General features: G+C 40.7%; 1 protein-coding gene across 3 annotated transcripts in view; it reads left to right on the top strand.

Annotated features, from left to right (window-relative positions):
- Nucleotides 1-16,591, top strand: part of MDGA2 (MAM domain containing glycosylphosphatidylinositol anchor 2) — a 939,656-nt gene extending 923,065 nt beyond the window's left edge. For 2 of the 3 annotated variants that reach the window (XM_077267304.1, XM_077267303.1), the window contains exons 16-17: nt 9,706-9,811; nt 13,969-16,589. In XM_077267304.1, coding sequence (XP_077123419.1) covers nt 9,706-9,811; nt 13,969-14,063 — 201 coding nt within the window. In that variant the 3' untranslated portion in view covers nt 14,064-16,589. Of the gene's footprint in view, nt 1-9,705; nt 9,812-13,968 lie in introns of all 3 variants that reach the window. The other variant, XM_077267305.1, reaches the window with a different exon arrangement.
- Nucleotides 16,592-16,811: the final 220 nt, after the last annotated feature.

Below are 16,811 nucleotides of genomic sequence, written 5' to 3'. Positions count from 1 at the left end.
CAAAAAAAAAAGGTGGCATACTTAGGTACAGGGGTGGGCTCATCTACTGAGTTTCTGACATAGTAATTTGGCAGTAACTATTTAATGGTGCCAATATAGGACACAGACACAGACTACTTTAAGTTGCATCATAGATGTCTACAAATTTGTATTGTCAGTGCCAGACATTGAATGATGTCAGCGAATAGACTAAAGATTGGTGGAGCTGTGCGACATAATTTTGCACGTGGTAGAGCACATTTTGAGCTGGGGTAGGGGGGAACTCTCTTGAGGCCGGCGGGACCGCCCCAGGGCCCCTCATGTTACAACGGTGTGTCTGACGTTGGGTGCGCACCACCACCGCCAGAGACACTACATTGTACTATGAGGGACCCAGTAGCAATGCCGTCAACCAAAAGCGAGCACACCCACCTCTTCAGACAAACAGCAGTCTCACGGGTGCTTGCGCCAAGTCGCGATACCACGGCCCCGTGTGGGGAGTTTTGCCATTTAGGGAGGTGTAAACATGTCGTATGCTGTACAATCAGCTGCAGCAAATTAGACATTAGAAAAGTAATTCACAGGCAAGAGCTTTTCATAGGAAAGCTAGGTGTCGGCCGGGCAAGGTGGGGCAAAAGATTTCGAAATCCAGTTGTGGTTCATTTTAATGAATGTTAGATCGTCAACATTTTGGGTAGCCAGACGAGTCCTTTTTTCGGTTAATATTGAACCTGCAGCACTGAATACTCTTTCTGATAGGACACTTGCTGCCGGGCAAGCAAGCTCCTGCAATGCATATTCTGCCAATTCTGGCCAGGTGTCTAATTTGGAGGCCCAGTAATCAAATGGGAATGACGGTTGAGGGAGAACATCGATAAGGGATGAAAAATAGTTAGTAACCATACTGGACAAATGTTGTCTCCTGTCACTTTCAATTGATGCAGCAGTACCTGTCCTGTCTGCGGTCATAGCAAAATCACTCCACAACCTGGTCAGAAAACCCCTCTGTCCAATGCCACTTCTGATGTGTGCACCCCTAACACTCCTAGTCTGCTGCCCCCTGGAGCTCGTGTGAGAACGATCACGTGCGCTGTGTGCTGGGAATGCCTGAAGCAAACGGTCAACAAGAGTTGATTGTTTGGTTGCTAATATTAGTTCCAAGTTCTCATGTGGCATAATATTTTGCAATTTGCCTTTATAGCGTGGATCAAGGAGGCAGGCCAACCAGTAATCGTCATCGTTCATCATTTTCGTAATGCGTGTGTCCCTTTTTAGGATACGTAAGGCATAATCCGCCATGTGGGCCAAAGTTCCAGTTGTCAAATCTCCGGTTGTGATTGGTTGAGGGGCAGTTGCAGGCAAATCTACGTCACTTGTGTCCCTCAAAAAACCAGAACCCGGCCGTGACACGCAACCAAATTCCTGTGCCCCCGGGAAAGGTTCGGCATTAAAAATATACTCATCCCCATCATCCTCCTCGTCCTCCACCTCCTCTTCGCCCGCTACCTCGTCCTGTACACTGCCCTGACCAGACAATGGCTGACTGTCATCAAGGCTTTCCTCTTCCTCTGGTGCAGACGCCTGCTCCTTTATGTGCGTCAAACTTTGCATCAGCAGACGCATTAGGGGGATGCTCATGCTTATTACGGCGTTGTCTGCACTAACCAGCCGTGTGCATTCCTCAAAGCACTGAAGGACTTGACACATGTCTTGTATCTTAGACCACTGCACACCTGACAACTCCATGTCTGCCATCCTACTGCCTGCCCGTGTATCCTCCCACAAATAAATAACAGCACGCCTCTGTTCGCACAGTCTCTGAAGCATGTGCAGTGTTGAGTTCCACCTTGTTGCAACGTCTATGATTAGGCGATGCTGGGGAAGGTTCAAAGACCGCTGATAGGTCTGCATACGGCTGGCGTGTACAGGCGAACGTCGGATATGTGAGCAAAGTGCACGCACTTTGAGGAGCAGGTCGGAGAACCCAGGATAAGTTTTCAATAAGCACTGCACCACCAGGTTTAAGGTGTGAGCCAGGCAAGGAATGTGTTTCAGTTGGGAAAGGGAGATGGCAGCCATGAAATTCCTTCCGTTATCACTCACTACCTTGCCTGCCTCAAGATCTACTGTGCCCAGCCACGACTGCGTTTCTTGTTGCAAGAACTCGGACAGAACTTCCGCGGTGTGTCTATTGTCGCCCAAGCACTTCATAGCCAATACAGCCTGCTGACGCTTGGCAGTAGCTGGCCCATAATGGGACAACTGGTGTGCAACAGTGTCATCTGCCGATGGAGTGGTTGGCAGACTGCGTTCTGTGGAAGAGCTGTAGCTTCTGCAGGAGGACGAGGAGGAGGAGGAGGAGGGGGTGCGAACGCCTACAGCCAACTGTTTCCTAGACCGTGGGCTAGGCACAACTGTCCCTAAATTGATGTCGCCTGTGGACCCTGCATCCACCACATTCACCCAGTGTGCCGTGATGGACACATAACGTCCCTGGCCATGCCTACTGGTCCATGCATCTGTAGTCAGGTGCACCTTTGTACTCACAGATTGCCTGAGTGCATGGACGATGCGCTGTTTAACATGCTGGTGCAGGGCTGGGATGGCTTTTCTGGAAAAAAAGTGTCGACTGGGTAGCTCGTATCGTGGTTCAGCGTACTCCATCAGGGCTTTGAAAGCTTCGCTTTCAACTAACCGGTAGGGCATCATCTCTAACGAGATTAGTCTAGCTATGTGGGCGTTAAAACCCTGTGTACGCGGATGCGAGGATAAGTACTTCCTTTTTCTAACCAGAGTCTCATGTAGGGTGAGCTGGACTGGAGAGCTGGAGATCGTGGAACTTTCGGGTGTGCCGGTGTACATGGCAGACTGAGAGACGGTTGGAGACGGTATTGTTTCCGCCGGTGCCCTAGATGCAATATTTCCTCCTACAAAACTGGTGATTCCCTGACCCTGACTGCTTTTGGCTGGCAAAGAAACCTGCACAGATACTGCCTGTGGTGCGGAAAATGGTGGCCTTACAGTGACGGAAGGGATGTTGCGTTGCTGACTAGCTTCATTGGCCGAGGGTGCTACAACCTTGAGGGACGTTTGGTAGTTAGTCCAGGCTTGAAAATGCATGGTGGTTAAGTGTCTATGCATGCAACTAGTATTTAGACTTTTCAGATTCTGACCTCTGCTTAAGCTAGTTGAACATTTTTGACAGATGACTTTGCGCTGATCAGTTGGATGTTGTTTAAAAAAATGCCAGACTGCACTCTTCCTAGACTCGGATCCCTTTTCAGGGATTGCAGACTGAGCTTTAACCGGATGGCAACGCTGTGCTCCAACAGGTTTTGGCTTTGACACGCGTTTTGGGCCAGATACGGGCCCGGCAGATGTAACCTGTTGCGATGTTGATGCCTGCTGCGGCCCCTCCTCCACCTCCGCTTCTGAACTACTGCCGCCTGCACCCTGTTCCCCCAATGGCTGCCAATCGGGGTCAATAACTGGGTCATCTATTACCTCCTCTTCGAGCTCGTGTGCAACTTCGTCTGTGTCACTGTGTCGGTCGGTGGTATAGCGTTCGTGGCGGGGCAACATAGTCTCATCAGGGTCTGATTGTGGATCTGTACCCTGAGAGGGCAATGTGGTGGTCTGAGTCAAAGGAGCAGCATAGTACTCTGGCTGTGGCTGTGCATCAGTGCACTCCATGTCAGAATATACTTGTAATGGGCATGGCCTGTTAAATGTTTCACTTTCTAAGCCAGGGACGGTATGTGTAAAGAGCTCCATGGAGTGACCCGTTGTGTCGCCTGCTGCATCCTTCTCTCTTGTTGTAGTTTTTGCTGAGGAGGACAAGGAAGCGACTTGTCCCTGACCGTGAACATCCACAAGCGACGCGCTGCTTTTACATTTACCAGTTTCGGAAGAGGAGGCAAAAGAGCTAGAGGCTGAGTCTGCAATGTAAGCCAAAACTTGCTGTTGCTGCTCCGCCTTTAAAAGCGGTTTTCCTACTCCCAGAAAAGAGAGCGTTCGAGGCCTTGTGTAGCCTGACGACGAAACTGGCTCCACAGCTCCAGACTTAGGTGGAATATTTTTATCCCCACGACCACCTGATGCTCCTCTACCACTACCATCATTACCAGCTGACAATGAACGCCCACGACGACCTCTTGCACCAGACTTCCTCATTGTTTTAAAATCTTAACCAAAGTAACTTTATTTGTTGCTGTCAAACAACTTACACGGTGAGCTATAACTTCAGTATGATTTCAATATCCCTTAACAGGTTGGTGAGACCACAAGGAAAATCAGGCACAATGTTACACACTCTGTTTTCTGTGGCACAAAATCACAGAGATGACACACACGCAGGACTGTCACTCAAGCACTAATGTCAATATTAATCTCCCACCTAATTTATTTTTTTTTTTCTCAGGGAGACTTTAGAAACCAAATAATATTAAAAAAAAAAAAAAAAAAGGCTTTCTATGGCCCACAATTAGAGAGAGAGAGGTGGCACACCCAGGAGTCAAGACTGGCACACAAGCTGAGAGGGCAATATTACTCTCCCACTGTTTTTTTATGTATTTTTTGTTTTTTCAGGGAGACTTTAGAAACCCAATAATATTTTAAAAAAAAAATAAATAGGCTTTCTATGGCCCACTGAATGAGAGGGAGAGAGGTGGCACACCCAGGAGTCAAGACTGGCACACAAGCTGAAAGGGCAATATTACTCTCCCACTGTTTTTTTAGGTTTTTTTTTTTTTTTCAGGGAGACTTTAGAAACCCAATAATATTTTAAAAAAAAAATAAATAGGCTTTCTATGGCCCACTGAATGAAAGGGAGAGAGGTGGCACACCCAGGAGTCAAGACTGGCACACAAGCTGAAAGGGCAATATTACTCTCCCACTGTTTTTTTATGTATTTTTTGTTTTTTCAGGGAGACTTTAGAAACCCAATAATATTTAAAAAAAAAAATAAATAGGCTTTCTATGGCCCACTGAATGAGAGGGAGAGAGGTGGCACACCCAGGAGTCAAGACTGGCACACAAGCTGAAAGGGCAATATTACTCTCCCACTGTTTTTTTAGGTTTTTTTTTTTTTTTCAGGGAGACTTTAGAAACCAAATAATATAAAAAAAAAAAAAAAAAATAGGCTTGCTATAGCCCACTGAATGAGAGATAGCACACACAGCAGTGGCACACAAGCCCTGACTGAGGCCAATATTTTTCTCCCACTGATTGATGTAGTGTTTTTGTGTTGAGGTAGAATTTAGAACACAAATCACGGAAAAAATAAATAGGCTTTCTATGGCCCACTGAATGAAAGGGAGAGAGGTGGCACACCCAGGAGTCAAGACTGGCACACAAGCTGAAAGGGCAATATTACTCTCCCACTGTTTTTTTATGTATTTTTTTTTTTTTCAGGGAGACTTTAGAAACCCAATAATATTTTAAAAAAAAAATAAATAGGCTTTCTATGGCCCACTGAATGAGAGGGAGAGAGGTGGCACACCCAGGAGTCAAGACTGGCACACAAGCTGAAAGGGCAATATTACTCTCCCACTGTTTTTTTAGGTTTTTTTTTTTTTTTCAGGGAGACTTTAGAAACCCAATAATATTTAAAAAAAAAAATAAATAGGCTTTCTATGGCCCACTGAATGAAAGGGAGAGAGGTGGCACACCCAGGAGTCAAGACTGGCACACAAGCTGAAAGGGCAATATTACTCTCCCACTGTTTTTTTATGTATTTTTTGTTTTTTCAGGGAGACTTTAGAAACCCAATAATATTTTTTAAAAAAAATAAATAGGCTTTCTATGGCCCGCTGAATGAGAGGGAGAGAGGTGGCACACCCAGGAGTCAAGACTGGCACACAAGCTGAAAGGGCAATATTATTCTCCCACTGTTTTTTTAGGTTTTTTTTTTTTTTTCAGGGAGAATTAGAAACCAAATAATATTAAAAAAAAAAAATAAATAGGCTTTCTATGGCCCACTGAATGAGAGGGAGAGAGGTGGCACACCCAGGAGTCAAGACTGGCACACAAGCTGAAAGGGCAATATTACTCTCCCACTGTTTTTTTAGGTTTTTTTTTTTTTTTCAGGGAGACTTTAGAAACCAAATAATATTAAAAAAAAAAAAAAAAAAAAAAAAATAGGCTTGCTATAGCCCACTGAATGAGAGATAGCACACACAGCAGTGGCACACAAGCCCTGACTGAGGCCAATATTTTTCTCCCACTGATTGATGTAGTGTTTTTGTGTTGAGGTAGAATTTAGAACACAAATCACGGAAAAAATAAATAGGCTTTCTATGGCCCACTGAATGAAAGGGAGAGAGGTGGCACACCCAGGAGTCAAGACTGGCACACAAGCTGAAAGGGCAATATTACTCTCCCACTGTTTTTTTATGTATTTTTTGTTTTTTCAGGGAGACTTTAGAAACCCAATAATATTTTTTAAAAAAAATAAATAGGCTTTCTATGGCCCACTGAATGAGAGGGAGAGAGGTGGCACACCCAGGAGTCAAGACTGGCACACAAGCTGAAAGGGCAATATTACTCTCCCACTGTTTTTTTAGGTTTTTTTTTTTTTTCAGGGAGACTTTAGAAACCAAATAATATTAAAAAAAAAAAAAAAAAATAGGCTTGCTATAGCCCACTGAATGAGAGATAGCACACACAGCAGTGGCACACAAGCCCTGACTGAGGCCAATATTTTTCTCCCACTGATTGATGTAGTGTTTTTGTGTTGAGGTAGATTTTAGAACACAAATCACGGAAAAAATAAATAGGCTTTCTATGGCCCACTCAGTGAGAGATGGCACACACAGGGATGGCACTGTAGCAGAAATGCCAATCTTAATCTCCCACAAAAAAAAAAAAAAAAAAAAAAAAAAACTGTCCTACAATTACTATCTCCCTGCAGTAATGTAAGCCAGGTATGGCAGGCAGCAATAGGAGTGGACTGATGCACAAATTAAATAAAAAGTGTGGACAAACAAAAAAGATAGCTGTGCAGAAAGGAAGGAACAAGAGGATATGTGCTTTGAAAAAAGCAGTTGGTTTCCACAGTGGCGTACACACAGCAATACAGCTATCACGGAGCCTTCTAGGGCAGCCCAATGAGCTACAGCGCTGAGGGGAAAAAAAAAAAAAAATAGCTTCCACAGTCCCTGCACACCGAAGGTGGTGTTGGACAGTGGAAATCGCTGCAGCACAAGCGGTTTGGTGGTTAGTGGACCCTGCCTAACGCTCTCCCTGCTTCTGACGAAGCGGCAGCAACCTCTCCCTAAGCTCAGATCAGCAGCAGTAAGATGGCGGTCGGCGGGAACGCCCCTTTATAGCCCCTGTGACGCCGCAGACAGCAAGCCAATCACTGCAATGCCCTTCTCTAAGATGGTGGGGACCAGGATCTATGTCATCACGCTGCCCACACTCTGCGTTCACCTTCATTGGCTGAGAAATGGCGCTTTTCGCGTCATTGAAACGCGACTTTGGCGCGAAAGTCGCGTACCGCATGGCCGACAAGCACAGGGGTCGGATCGGGTTTCATGAGACGCCGACTTAGCCAAAAGTCGGCGACTTTTGAAAATGATCGACCCGTTTCGCTCAACCCTATTAATTACAAAAACAGATTGGGTCTATCAACAAAATTCCAAAAAATCTTACAGTCTATTAAGCCAAAGTTTTGGGTAGATTTATCAATTGAGGCCTTTACAGTTCTTTACAGCACAACACAATACGCTCTAATCTCTGTAGAAGGATAATTGGCAAATTGGTAAGAATCATTTTAAGCAGTTCTGAAATATAAAATGCATAATGTCAAAATGGTTGAGGAAACCGTTAAATCTGAGGATAGAACAGGTTGTTCCCCCTTCTTGCCAAATTGCTATTTTGGCTTTATTACAGTGCTCAGTACTGGGAGCTGTGCTTTATTTTGGTCTCTCATAGAAATGTTGTATTATTCCCTTTAATAATTCATTTTCGGGAAATATTTGGCCAGGTGGGTCTACTCAACATCCTCATTTAATGGTTAAAAGTAGATCTTAGAATATATGGAAGATCAAAATGATTCATGGGACATCATTAGTCTATTGTCACTGACACAGAAGAGGCGTAGGGGATGCCGGAAGATAGGAGGAGAGTCATAGGTCTCTATTCTGGTGGCCTCGGACTACCAACATGTCCGCTGGACCAGAGTGCCATGAAGTTTTTTGATCATCTATAGTAATACGTAATACTCTTTTCAAAAGCTTTTGATACGGTGCCACACAAAAGGTTGATTCATAAAATGAGAATAATGGGGATAGGGGAAAATATGTGTAAGTGGGTTAAGAGCTGGCTCAGGGATAGGAAACAAAGGGTGGTTATTAATGGAGCACACTCGGACTGGGTCACGGTTAGCAGTGGGGTACCACAGGGGTCAGTATTGGGTACTCTTCTTTTTAAAATATTTATTAATTACCTTGTAGGGGGCATTCAGAGCAGAATTTCAATATTTGCAGATGACACTAAACTCTGCAGGGTAATCAATACAGGGGAGGACAATTTTATATTACAGGATGATTTATGTAATCTAGAAGCTTGGGCTGACAAATGGCAAATGAGCTTTAATGGGGATAAATGTAAGGTCATGCACTTGGCTAGAAGTAATAAGATGTATAACTAAGTGCTTAATTCTAAAACTCTGGGCAAAACCGTCAATGAAAAAGACCTGGGAGTATGGGTGGATGACAAACTCACATTTAGTGGCCAGTGCCAGGCAGCTGCTACAAAGGCAAATAAAATAATGGGATGCATTAAAAGAGGCATAGATGCACATGAGGCGAACATAATTTTACCTCTATACAAGTCACTAGTTCGACCACACTTAGAATACTGTGCACAGTTCTGGTCTCCGGTGTATAAGAAAGACATAGCTGAACTAGAGCGGGTGTACAGAAGAGCGACCCAGGTTATTAGAGGACTGGGGGGTCTGCAATACCAAGATAGGTTATTACACTTGGGGCTATTTAGTTTCGAAAAATGAAGACTAAGCGGTGATCTTATTTTAATGTATAAATATATGAGGGGACAGTACAAAGACCTTTCTGATGATCTTTTTAATCATAGACCTGAGACAGGGACAAGGGGGCATCCTCTACATCTGGAGGAAACAAGTTTAAGCATAATAACAGATGCTGGTTCTTTACTGTAAGAGCAGTGAGACTATGGAACTCTCTGCCGTATGATGTTGTAATGAGTGATTCATTACTTAAATTTAAGAGGGGACTGGATACCTTTCTGGAAAAGTATAATGTTACAGGGTATATATACTAGATTCCTTGATAGGGTGTTGATCCAGGGAACTAGTCTGATTGCCGTATGTGGAATCGGGAAGGATTTTTTTTCCCCAAAGTGGAGCTTACTATTTGCCACATGGTTTTTTTTGCCTTCCTCTAGATCAACATGTTAGGGCATGTTAGGTTAGGCTATGGGTTGAACTAGATGGACTTTAAGTCTTCCTTCAACCTTAATAACTATGTTACTATGTAATAGAAAGCATACATTTTTTAATGAGTTTTAAGGGTTTAAAATAATCAAAATAATTCATATCCATCTCAAATATTATATTTCCATTTGTCTATCTATACTTGTATGTCCATCTATCTAGATGAAGATTTTCTAACATTTTACCCCAATTTACCTATATTGTCTTAAATACTGCCATACATTGTGACTCAAAATGTTTTCTCAATTCAGATAATTTTTGAAGGAGTTCGAGGTCCTGGTATTGAAGGGGACATTGCCATAGATGATGTATCAATCCTAGAGGGAGAATGTATGAAGATGGATCAGCCAGTAACTTGTATGTACCACTTGTTACACAAAATTATTCATTTTTTTTCCAACAATTATTAATTGTTGTAAAAACAAACAAACAATAAAACTCATTCTCAAAAATTGTATTAAAAAGTTCCAGGTTAATAATGGGTAACCCTCAGCTAGTAAGGAAAGAATTACACTCCCTGACAAGAGTTTTGTCTCTTATCCATGTTATGCAAATAAAAGCTTATAACCTGACCTTAAATTCATCATTGGTTGTATAAATTATTCTTTTGAAAGCTGAAACCCTCCGAAAGGTGGTTTAGGTTAAGAAAATAAATTCGTATCAATGCAGAAATTTTGATCAGTTAATGGACACAGAATGGTCAGATTTTGGCAAGACAAAACTTTTGTCGCCTGGTCATATAATCCACCCAATCCTAGTTTATATCCTCACCCTGTGCTCAGTAAATGATCCGTTAATTAGTGTGTGTGTGTGTGTGTGTGTGTGTGTAAAAAGACACCCAGCACCCCAGACCTTCACTTGAACTGCAACTTGAGCTCTGACAATATGCCAAAAATCCACCCTGCGACCAAAGCCTGGATTATCAAGAGGCTGAAGACCAGATCCACTGCAGAGGTGGCTGGCACCTTTAATGTGTCTCAGCATCAAGTACAAAGAATTAAAAAAAGATTTGAAGAGACTGGAGATGTGTTTGACAAGCCCAGGTCTGGCAGACCCTGCAAGACAACTGCTCAGGAGGAACGTTTGTTGGTTAGAAAATCCAAAGCAAGCCCGTCTTCCACTGCAGCAGAGCTCCAACAGGCCTGGTCACCTCAAGTCCCTGTGTCAACTAGAACAGTTTGTTGGATTTCTGTCTGAAATTCTGTCTGATTCAACCCCATGGTTGAATCAGTGCCCAGAAGCCAGCACTAAACAAAAGGCAAATAAAAAACCGTGTGGCATTTGCAAAGTCCCACAGCCTGCTAACAGATGGATGCTGGAAAAGTGGCAGAAGGTGGATTTCTCTGATGAATCTTCAGTAGAATTACACCACAGCCGCCACGAATACTGAAGGAGACCTACTGGAGCCTGTATGGATCCAAAATACACCCAGAAAACAGTTAAATTTGGTGGTGGAAAGATCATGGTCTGGGGTTACATTCAGTATGGGGGTGTGCGAAACATTTGCAAGGTGGAAGGCAATATCAATAGCCTGAAATATCAAGAAGTATTAGCTACCTCTTATATTCCAAATCATAAAAGGGGTCAAACTCTGCAGCAGGATGGTGCTCCATCTCATACATCTATCTCTACAACAAAGTTCCTCCAGGCAAAAAAGGTCAAGATGCTCAAGGACTGGCCAGCCCAGTCACCAGAAATGAACATCATTGAGCATGTTTGGGGTAGGATGAAAGAGGAAGCTTGGAAGGCAAAACCAAGAATCTAGATGAACTCTGGGAGGCATGTAAGACTGCATTCTTTGCTATTCCTGAAGACTTCATTAATAAATTGTATGAATCATTGTTGAACCACATGGATGCAGTCCTTCAAGCTCATGGAAGTCGCACAAAATATTAAATATGACTCTAATAGCACCACAACTTCATTCACCAATGTTATGCAACATACATTTGTATTTTAAGTTAATTATTTGTTTGAATATCACATTACTTTCTGTGGGCGACAAAACTTTTGTCTTGCCAAAATCTGACCATTCTGTGTCCATTAACTGATCAATATTTCTGCATTGATGCCAATTTATTTTCTTAGCCTAAACCACATTTCGGAGGGTTTCAGCTTTCAAAAGAATAATTTATACAACCAATGGATGAATTTAACGTCAGGTTATAAGCTTTAATTTACATAACAAGGGTAAGCGACATAACTTCTGTCACGGAGTTTACACCATGTAATGCTTCCTTTTGCCTGTGGTCGCACTGCTGGGAAACTAAACACTTATTGTCAGGTTCCCCCACAGTTGATTACTGGTAGTCCTAGAAGTGGTATATCAAGAGATCAGCTTATCATTTGGTGCCTTTTAAAACCTCTTTCAATGTTATTTAGTGAGGTCATATGACTAAAATATGCCATCTCTTTCATCTGATCAGTGGGGGTCCAACCGGGTGGGAACCCCACTTATTCTGAAGATGAAGGAGCCTCCATTCTCAGGATCAGTGGTAGTCTTAGAAGTCAGTATCTTTTCACTTACATTTAAAAAAAAACAAAAAAAACACTTGACTGTGATTTGCTCAGGAGACATATGCTCTGAGTTCTACACTATTTTTTTTTTATTACGGCACCTCAACCCTCCTCGATTGTCCAGTGATCTTACCCACCTAAAAACAGGTGGAGGTGATCACACATAGATATGGATTTTGTTTTATAGGGAATCTGTCAGTAGGATCAACCCTCCTAAGCCGTCTATATGGGCAGGTTGGTAATAGAAAGTTGACTAAAATGATACCTTGATATCTGCGATCCAATGTCTTGTTCCCGAGAATCCCTCGTTTTTCTTAATATGTAAGTGAACTTTTAAGATCTAAGGGCCAGACATAGATCTCCCTGAGAATCTGTCTTCAAACATTATTTTAAATGAAAGAGAACATTACCAATGTGAGACATGTAATTATTGACCGTCTGCTCTCCTGATCCCATTGCAGAGCCCCATTTAATTAAAAATAAGCTTTGGATTCACTCTCTAATTAGGAAGATCTGTGTCCGGTCCGATACATCTTAAACAAATCATTTACATATTAAGAAAAAAAAATTGATTTCTCTGGAATAAGACAACAGATATCAAGGTATCATTTTATTCTAACGTACATGGCCATGTAGACAGTTTAGAAATATTTATCCTACTGACAGATTTCCATTAAGGTCTAAACACTGTGGTTGTCTATATAGACTTCAGTCAAGAAATCCATGTGAGGTCTCAATCCTCAGTTGATATGTCTTTTTTCAACTGAACCAAGTAACTAGGTATTTAACATCTCCTATGGCTCTAGGTAGTCAAGTGTAGTTGGGATCCCAATGGTAGTAATGAATAGTCCTAAAACTTCTTTTGCCACCAGTCTATTGAGACTTCATGTCATATAATTGTAGTAGTAAGTAACCAATTATGATACAACCCTGTGAGATTGCTTCCACAGGACCATGTTATAATTTTGGTTAGCTACATGGCTACTATAGACATTAGAGATGAGTGAATCTAGCAAAACTGAAATTCGGCAGATTCGCTAGAATTTGGCCAGGAAACTCAATTCATATTGAATAAACTCAGGAAGAATCAAATCACCTGGGAATTTTTAGAAAAAACAATCTTAAACTCACTTCTTCTTGGCCCTCCTCATAAGTCTCCTACCACCACCAATCCTCTGATCTTCTCCTATGTGTTCTATCGTCTTCTCGTTGTGGTCCTCCAGTGCTGTAGTTTTTTGTTAAGCCCAATGCCATCAGATAGCATGCAAACAAGTCATTAACTCCTCTAACTCCTCTTATATCATCTTCTAGTTCAAGAAATTATATGATTTCATTCTTCACCAAGCTCCTTGCCACCACATAGGGTACAAAGCACATAATTTTTTCCTCTGTCTTATTTCTTGTCTTCTATCTTTTTCTCATTCCGGGCCTTTGATGCTTTCCTTTTTCACAAGTCCTTGTGGAATTATGCAAAGTGTGAAGCAAGTCATTGGCTTCAATGACTCGTATGGAGTCCTATGTTACTGAATGGGGAGTAATAAAGAACAGCAGCCTCAGAGCTCCTGAAGGAGAAGAAGGTAGAACAATCAGAGTAGGTATGGCAGCTGGATAGTTATGGGGAGGGCTTAGAAGAAGGTGAGTACATAAGCTCATCTTTAAACAAACAGATGTATGTCCATCTGTCTAGCTCTAACTAGGTCAGTAGAATCCAAATTTTGGGGGGAAATCAAAGCAAATTTGATTCATATAAAATCGATTTACTCATACTAAATGAACATGTGACATGGCATTTCAATTGACAAAATCTTCAATACTTGGAGGACCCTTGGAGCAGTGAACTAGTTATTTTCAGTTGTTCCTAGATGTATTTGAAATATTTTTTCCCAAAGTTTATCAAAGAAAGGATTTGTTAAAATCTACTCTACCGTCTTTGTCCATGTGTTGTTCTTTGACCTAGTTAACTGCTTCTGGTAACTTTTATTTTTTTTCTCTCATAGCTCCGCCTTCCGGCGTCAAAGTGTCTGGGACTATATTGCATATATGGCTGTATCCAGTTTTCCTTTTCCTTTCTTTTTTAAGTCATCAAAGGTGACCATATCCTGGCAGAGGCTACAAAAGATTCACTTAGGCACTGGTACGAAGAAAGAGTCTTTGTAAATGGACAACTGAAAAAAATAAAACAAAAACAATCTACCAAAGATTCCTCCACTAGGGCACTGGGAATTACATGGGATATAAATTGTTATTACAAGTATACTTGAGACTAGAAATAAAAAGAAGAGACCTTAAAAGTGATTCTGTGGCTTTCAAGAATACAGTATAATCTGAATATTCTCTTTAAAAAGGAAGGAATTATGAGAATCCTTGTCAAAGCACAACGTCATGGCTGGTTTTCTTTCAAATGAGTAGAGTTTGCTTGGACACCTAATGGCCTCCCAACCTAAACCTCACAGTTAACAGGGTACATGAAGATCTGGCATTTATTTTCCACTCAAAAAAGGTTTTTTTTTTTTTTTTTTAAGTATGGAACAAGTATCAGTAAGCCCTCTTGCCTTGGCTGCCACCATCCAAAAAGCGAGACTTCTGTAGACCACGTGCTCCATCAAGTCAACACAGCTTTGCTAATGAAAAGGTGTGCCGTATCTTTTTTGCATGTAAATGTCTTCAAAAGGAAGAGCAGCTTAGTCTTGCAAGCTTTTTTTTTCCAGCTTCGGAGATATTGCTTGCTTACGGACACAAAGTCACCATATTTTCATCATCAGCTGTAATAAAAAAAAGAAAAAACCAAACCACCACCTTTTATAAAACAAAAAAATGCCAGGAAACCAAGTGCCTTCAATTAACAAGCCTGAAAAAAGAAGTTAGCTAAACAAGCTTGCACTGCTGTGAGTGGTTTGTGGAAATGAAAAAAAATATATATACAATTTTCAAAAAATAGGAAAAACATTTTTTTTGTAAAAAAAACAAAACGCCGGCCAGATTTGAACAGAAATTGCTACATAAATACATGGACTTTAGTTGCTGCATAAATTGCTCCTTTGACACATATACATAGTGAAATATGTATTGTTTTTGGAATTTTTTTTTTAAATACCATGGCCTACTTACGGTACTTTTTACCCATTTGACAATATCTTAGACTATGATCTGCCAAAAGAAAAAAAATTGATCAACTTTTCTCCTAAAAACAAGAAAAGTTAATTTCAAAAGTGGTCCAAGAACTTTCGATATAATATTTTTTTCTTTTTAATGGGGGAAAAATAAATTCTTGCTCTTATCTACATTTGAAATGAAATCAGTCTGATTTTAAGAGGAAAATGTTTGGAGTATTTAAGACTGCAGCTCGATTGACCCAACAAACTCTGGATCTGAATTATTAATCTTCATTAAAAAAAACATATATACGAGGGTCCGATGCCTCTGCCCGCTAATCAGACTTTGTGCAGATTGTGACATAGTATTTTATTATTTTGGCAAGTTTGAAAAAAAAAAAAAAAAAGAAAAAAAAAAGAAAATACACTTTTACATAAAACTGTAAAAAAAAATGACTGAGCTACCTGATTAAATACCATACCTTAACCAGCCACTTTTTCAATGCATTGTATATGTCCCTTATAACGTTGGCTATGAACATTTGAAAATATTTTTTTGATTTCTTTAAATTATCTTAAAAGTTTAACTTCATTTAAAAAAAAAAAATACTTTTATCTACAAAAATATTCTTTTATGTTCTTTAAAAACACATGATGGTTAAAAAAATGTTATGCAAGCAGTTGGGCTATAAAATAAAAAAATATATATATATTTAACATTGCCGAAAATTGATTTTAACAACCGAAGCACAAGAAGATATAGCAGAATATTGACCAGAATTATTTTTTATTATTTCATTTGATTTTTTTTTCCAAAAAACTGTAGAAATGTTTGTGCTGATTCAGTAATTCAACTGAACAAAGAAAAATAAAATTTAAAGCTATGTTCAATAAAGCCTCTTTCCAGGTAAGGTATGAGAAGTCTACTGGTTATTTCTCTCTGTATCCAAAAATAATAAAAAAAGAAAAGCTAAAATAAATAAAAATAGATAAAGAAACGCAAATATTTCCTATGGTAATGAAGTATTTTTGAAGAATATTTTTATGTTTTGTTGTGCTAAATGTGCTAAATTTGAATAATGAGTTTATAACAAAAACTGTTTTCATATATGTAGTATATATTTTATTACAATTTATTATGACACTGATGAAATTATACAGATAATGACAAGGGGATAGCATATTTTGGGAAAAAGATAAATAAATGTGAACACAAATGTATGTAGAGTAGAGATGAGCGGATTGATCTGTGCAGGATCGAGCTCAAGTAAAAAAATAAATAAATCATGGTTTCATGCAATTTTTAAGATTGTAAGATTTGAATCGAAAGTAAAAACTGCCCGGTGCCATTTATCACACTGCTGAAGTATCAGGGAGTAGGTTAATGTCATTTATCATTGACATATGGACTGCCACAGAGGTTCAGAGTTTGCATGACAGACTTGTTTTCCAACTCCAGTCATTGAGTAATTTTCTTTCTCTTATAAAGTGTAAGCCAGTGGTGGCCAGTGGTGTCCTCTCTCTCCTGTAGAGTGTAAGCTCTTATGGTCAGCAGGGTCCTCTCTCTTTCTTGTAGAGTTTAAGCACTTATGGTCAGTGGGGTCCTCTCTCTTTCCTGTAGAGTGTAAGCTTCTATGGTCAGCAGGGTCCTCTCTATTTCCTGTAGAATGTAAGCTCTTATGGTCAATGAGGTCCTTTCTCTCCTGTAGAATGTAAGCTCTTATGGTCAGCATGGTCCTCTCTCTCCT

Source organism: Ranitomeya variabilis, chromosome 1, assembly GCF_051348905.1.
Source record: "Ranitomeya variabilis isolate aRanVar5 chromosome 1, aRanVar5.hap1, whole genome shotgun sequence".
Taxonomy (NCBI): domain Eukaryota; kingdom Metazoa; phylum Chordata; class Amphibia; order Anura; family Dendrobatidae; genus Ranitomeya; species Ranitomeya variabilis.
The sequence above is the reverse complement of the archived record's forward strand: the minus strand, read 5'-3'. Positions and strand labels throughout refer to the sequence as shown.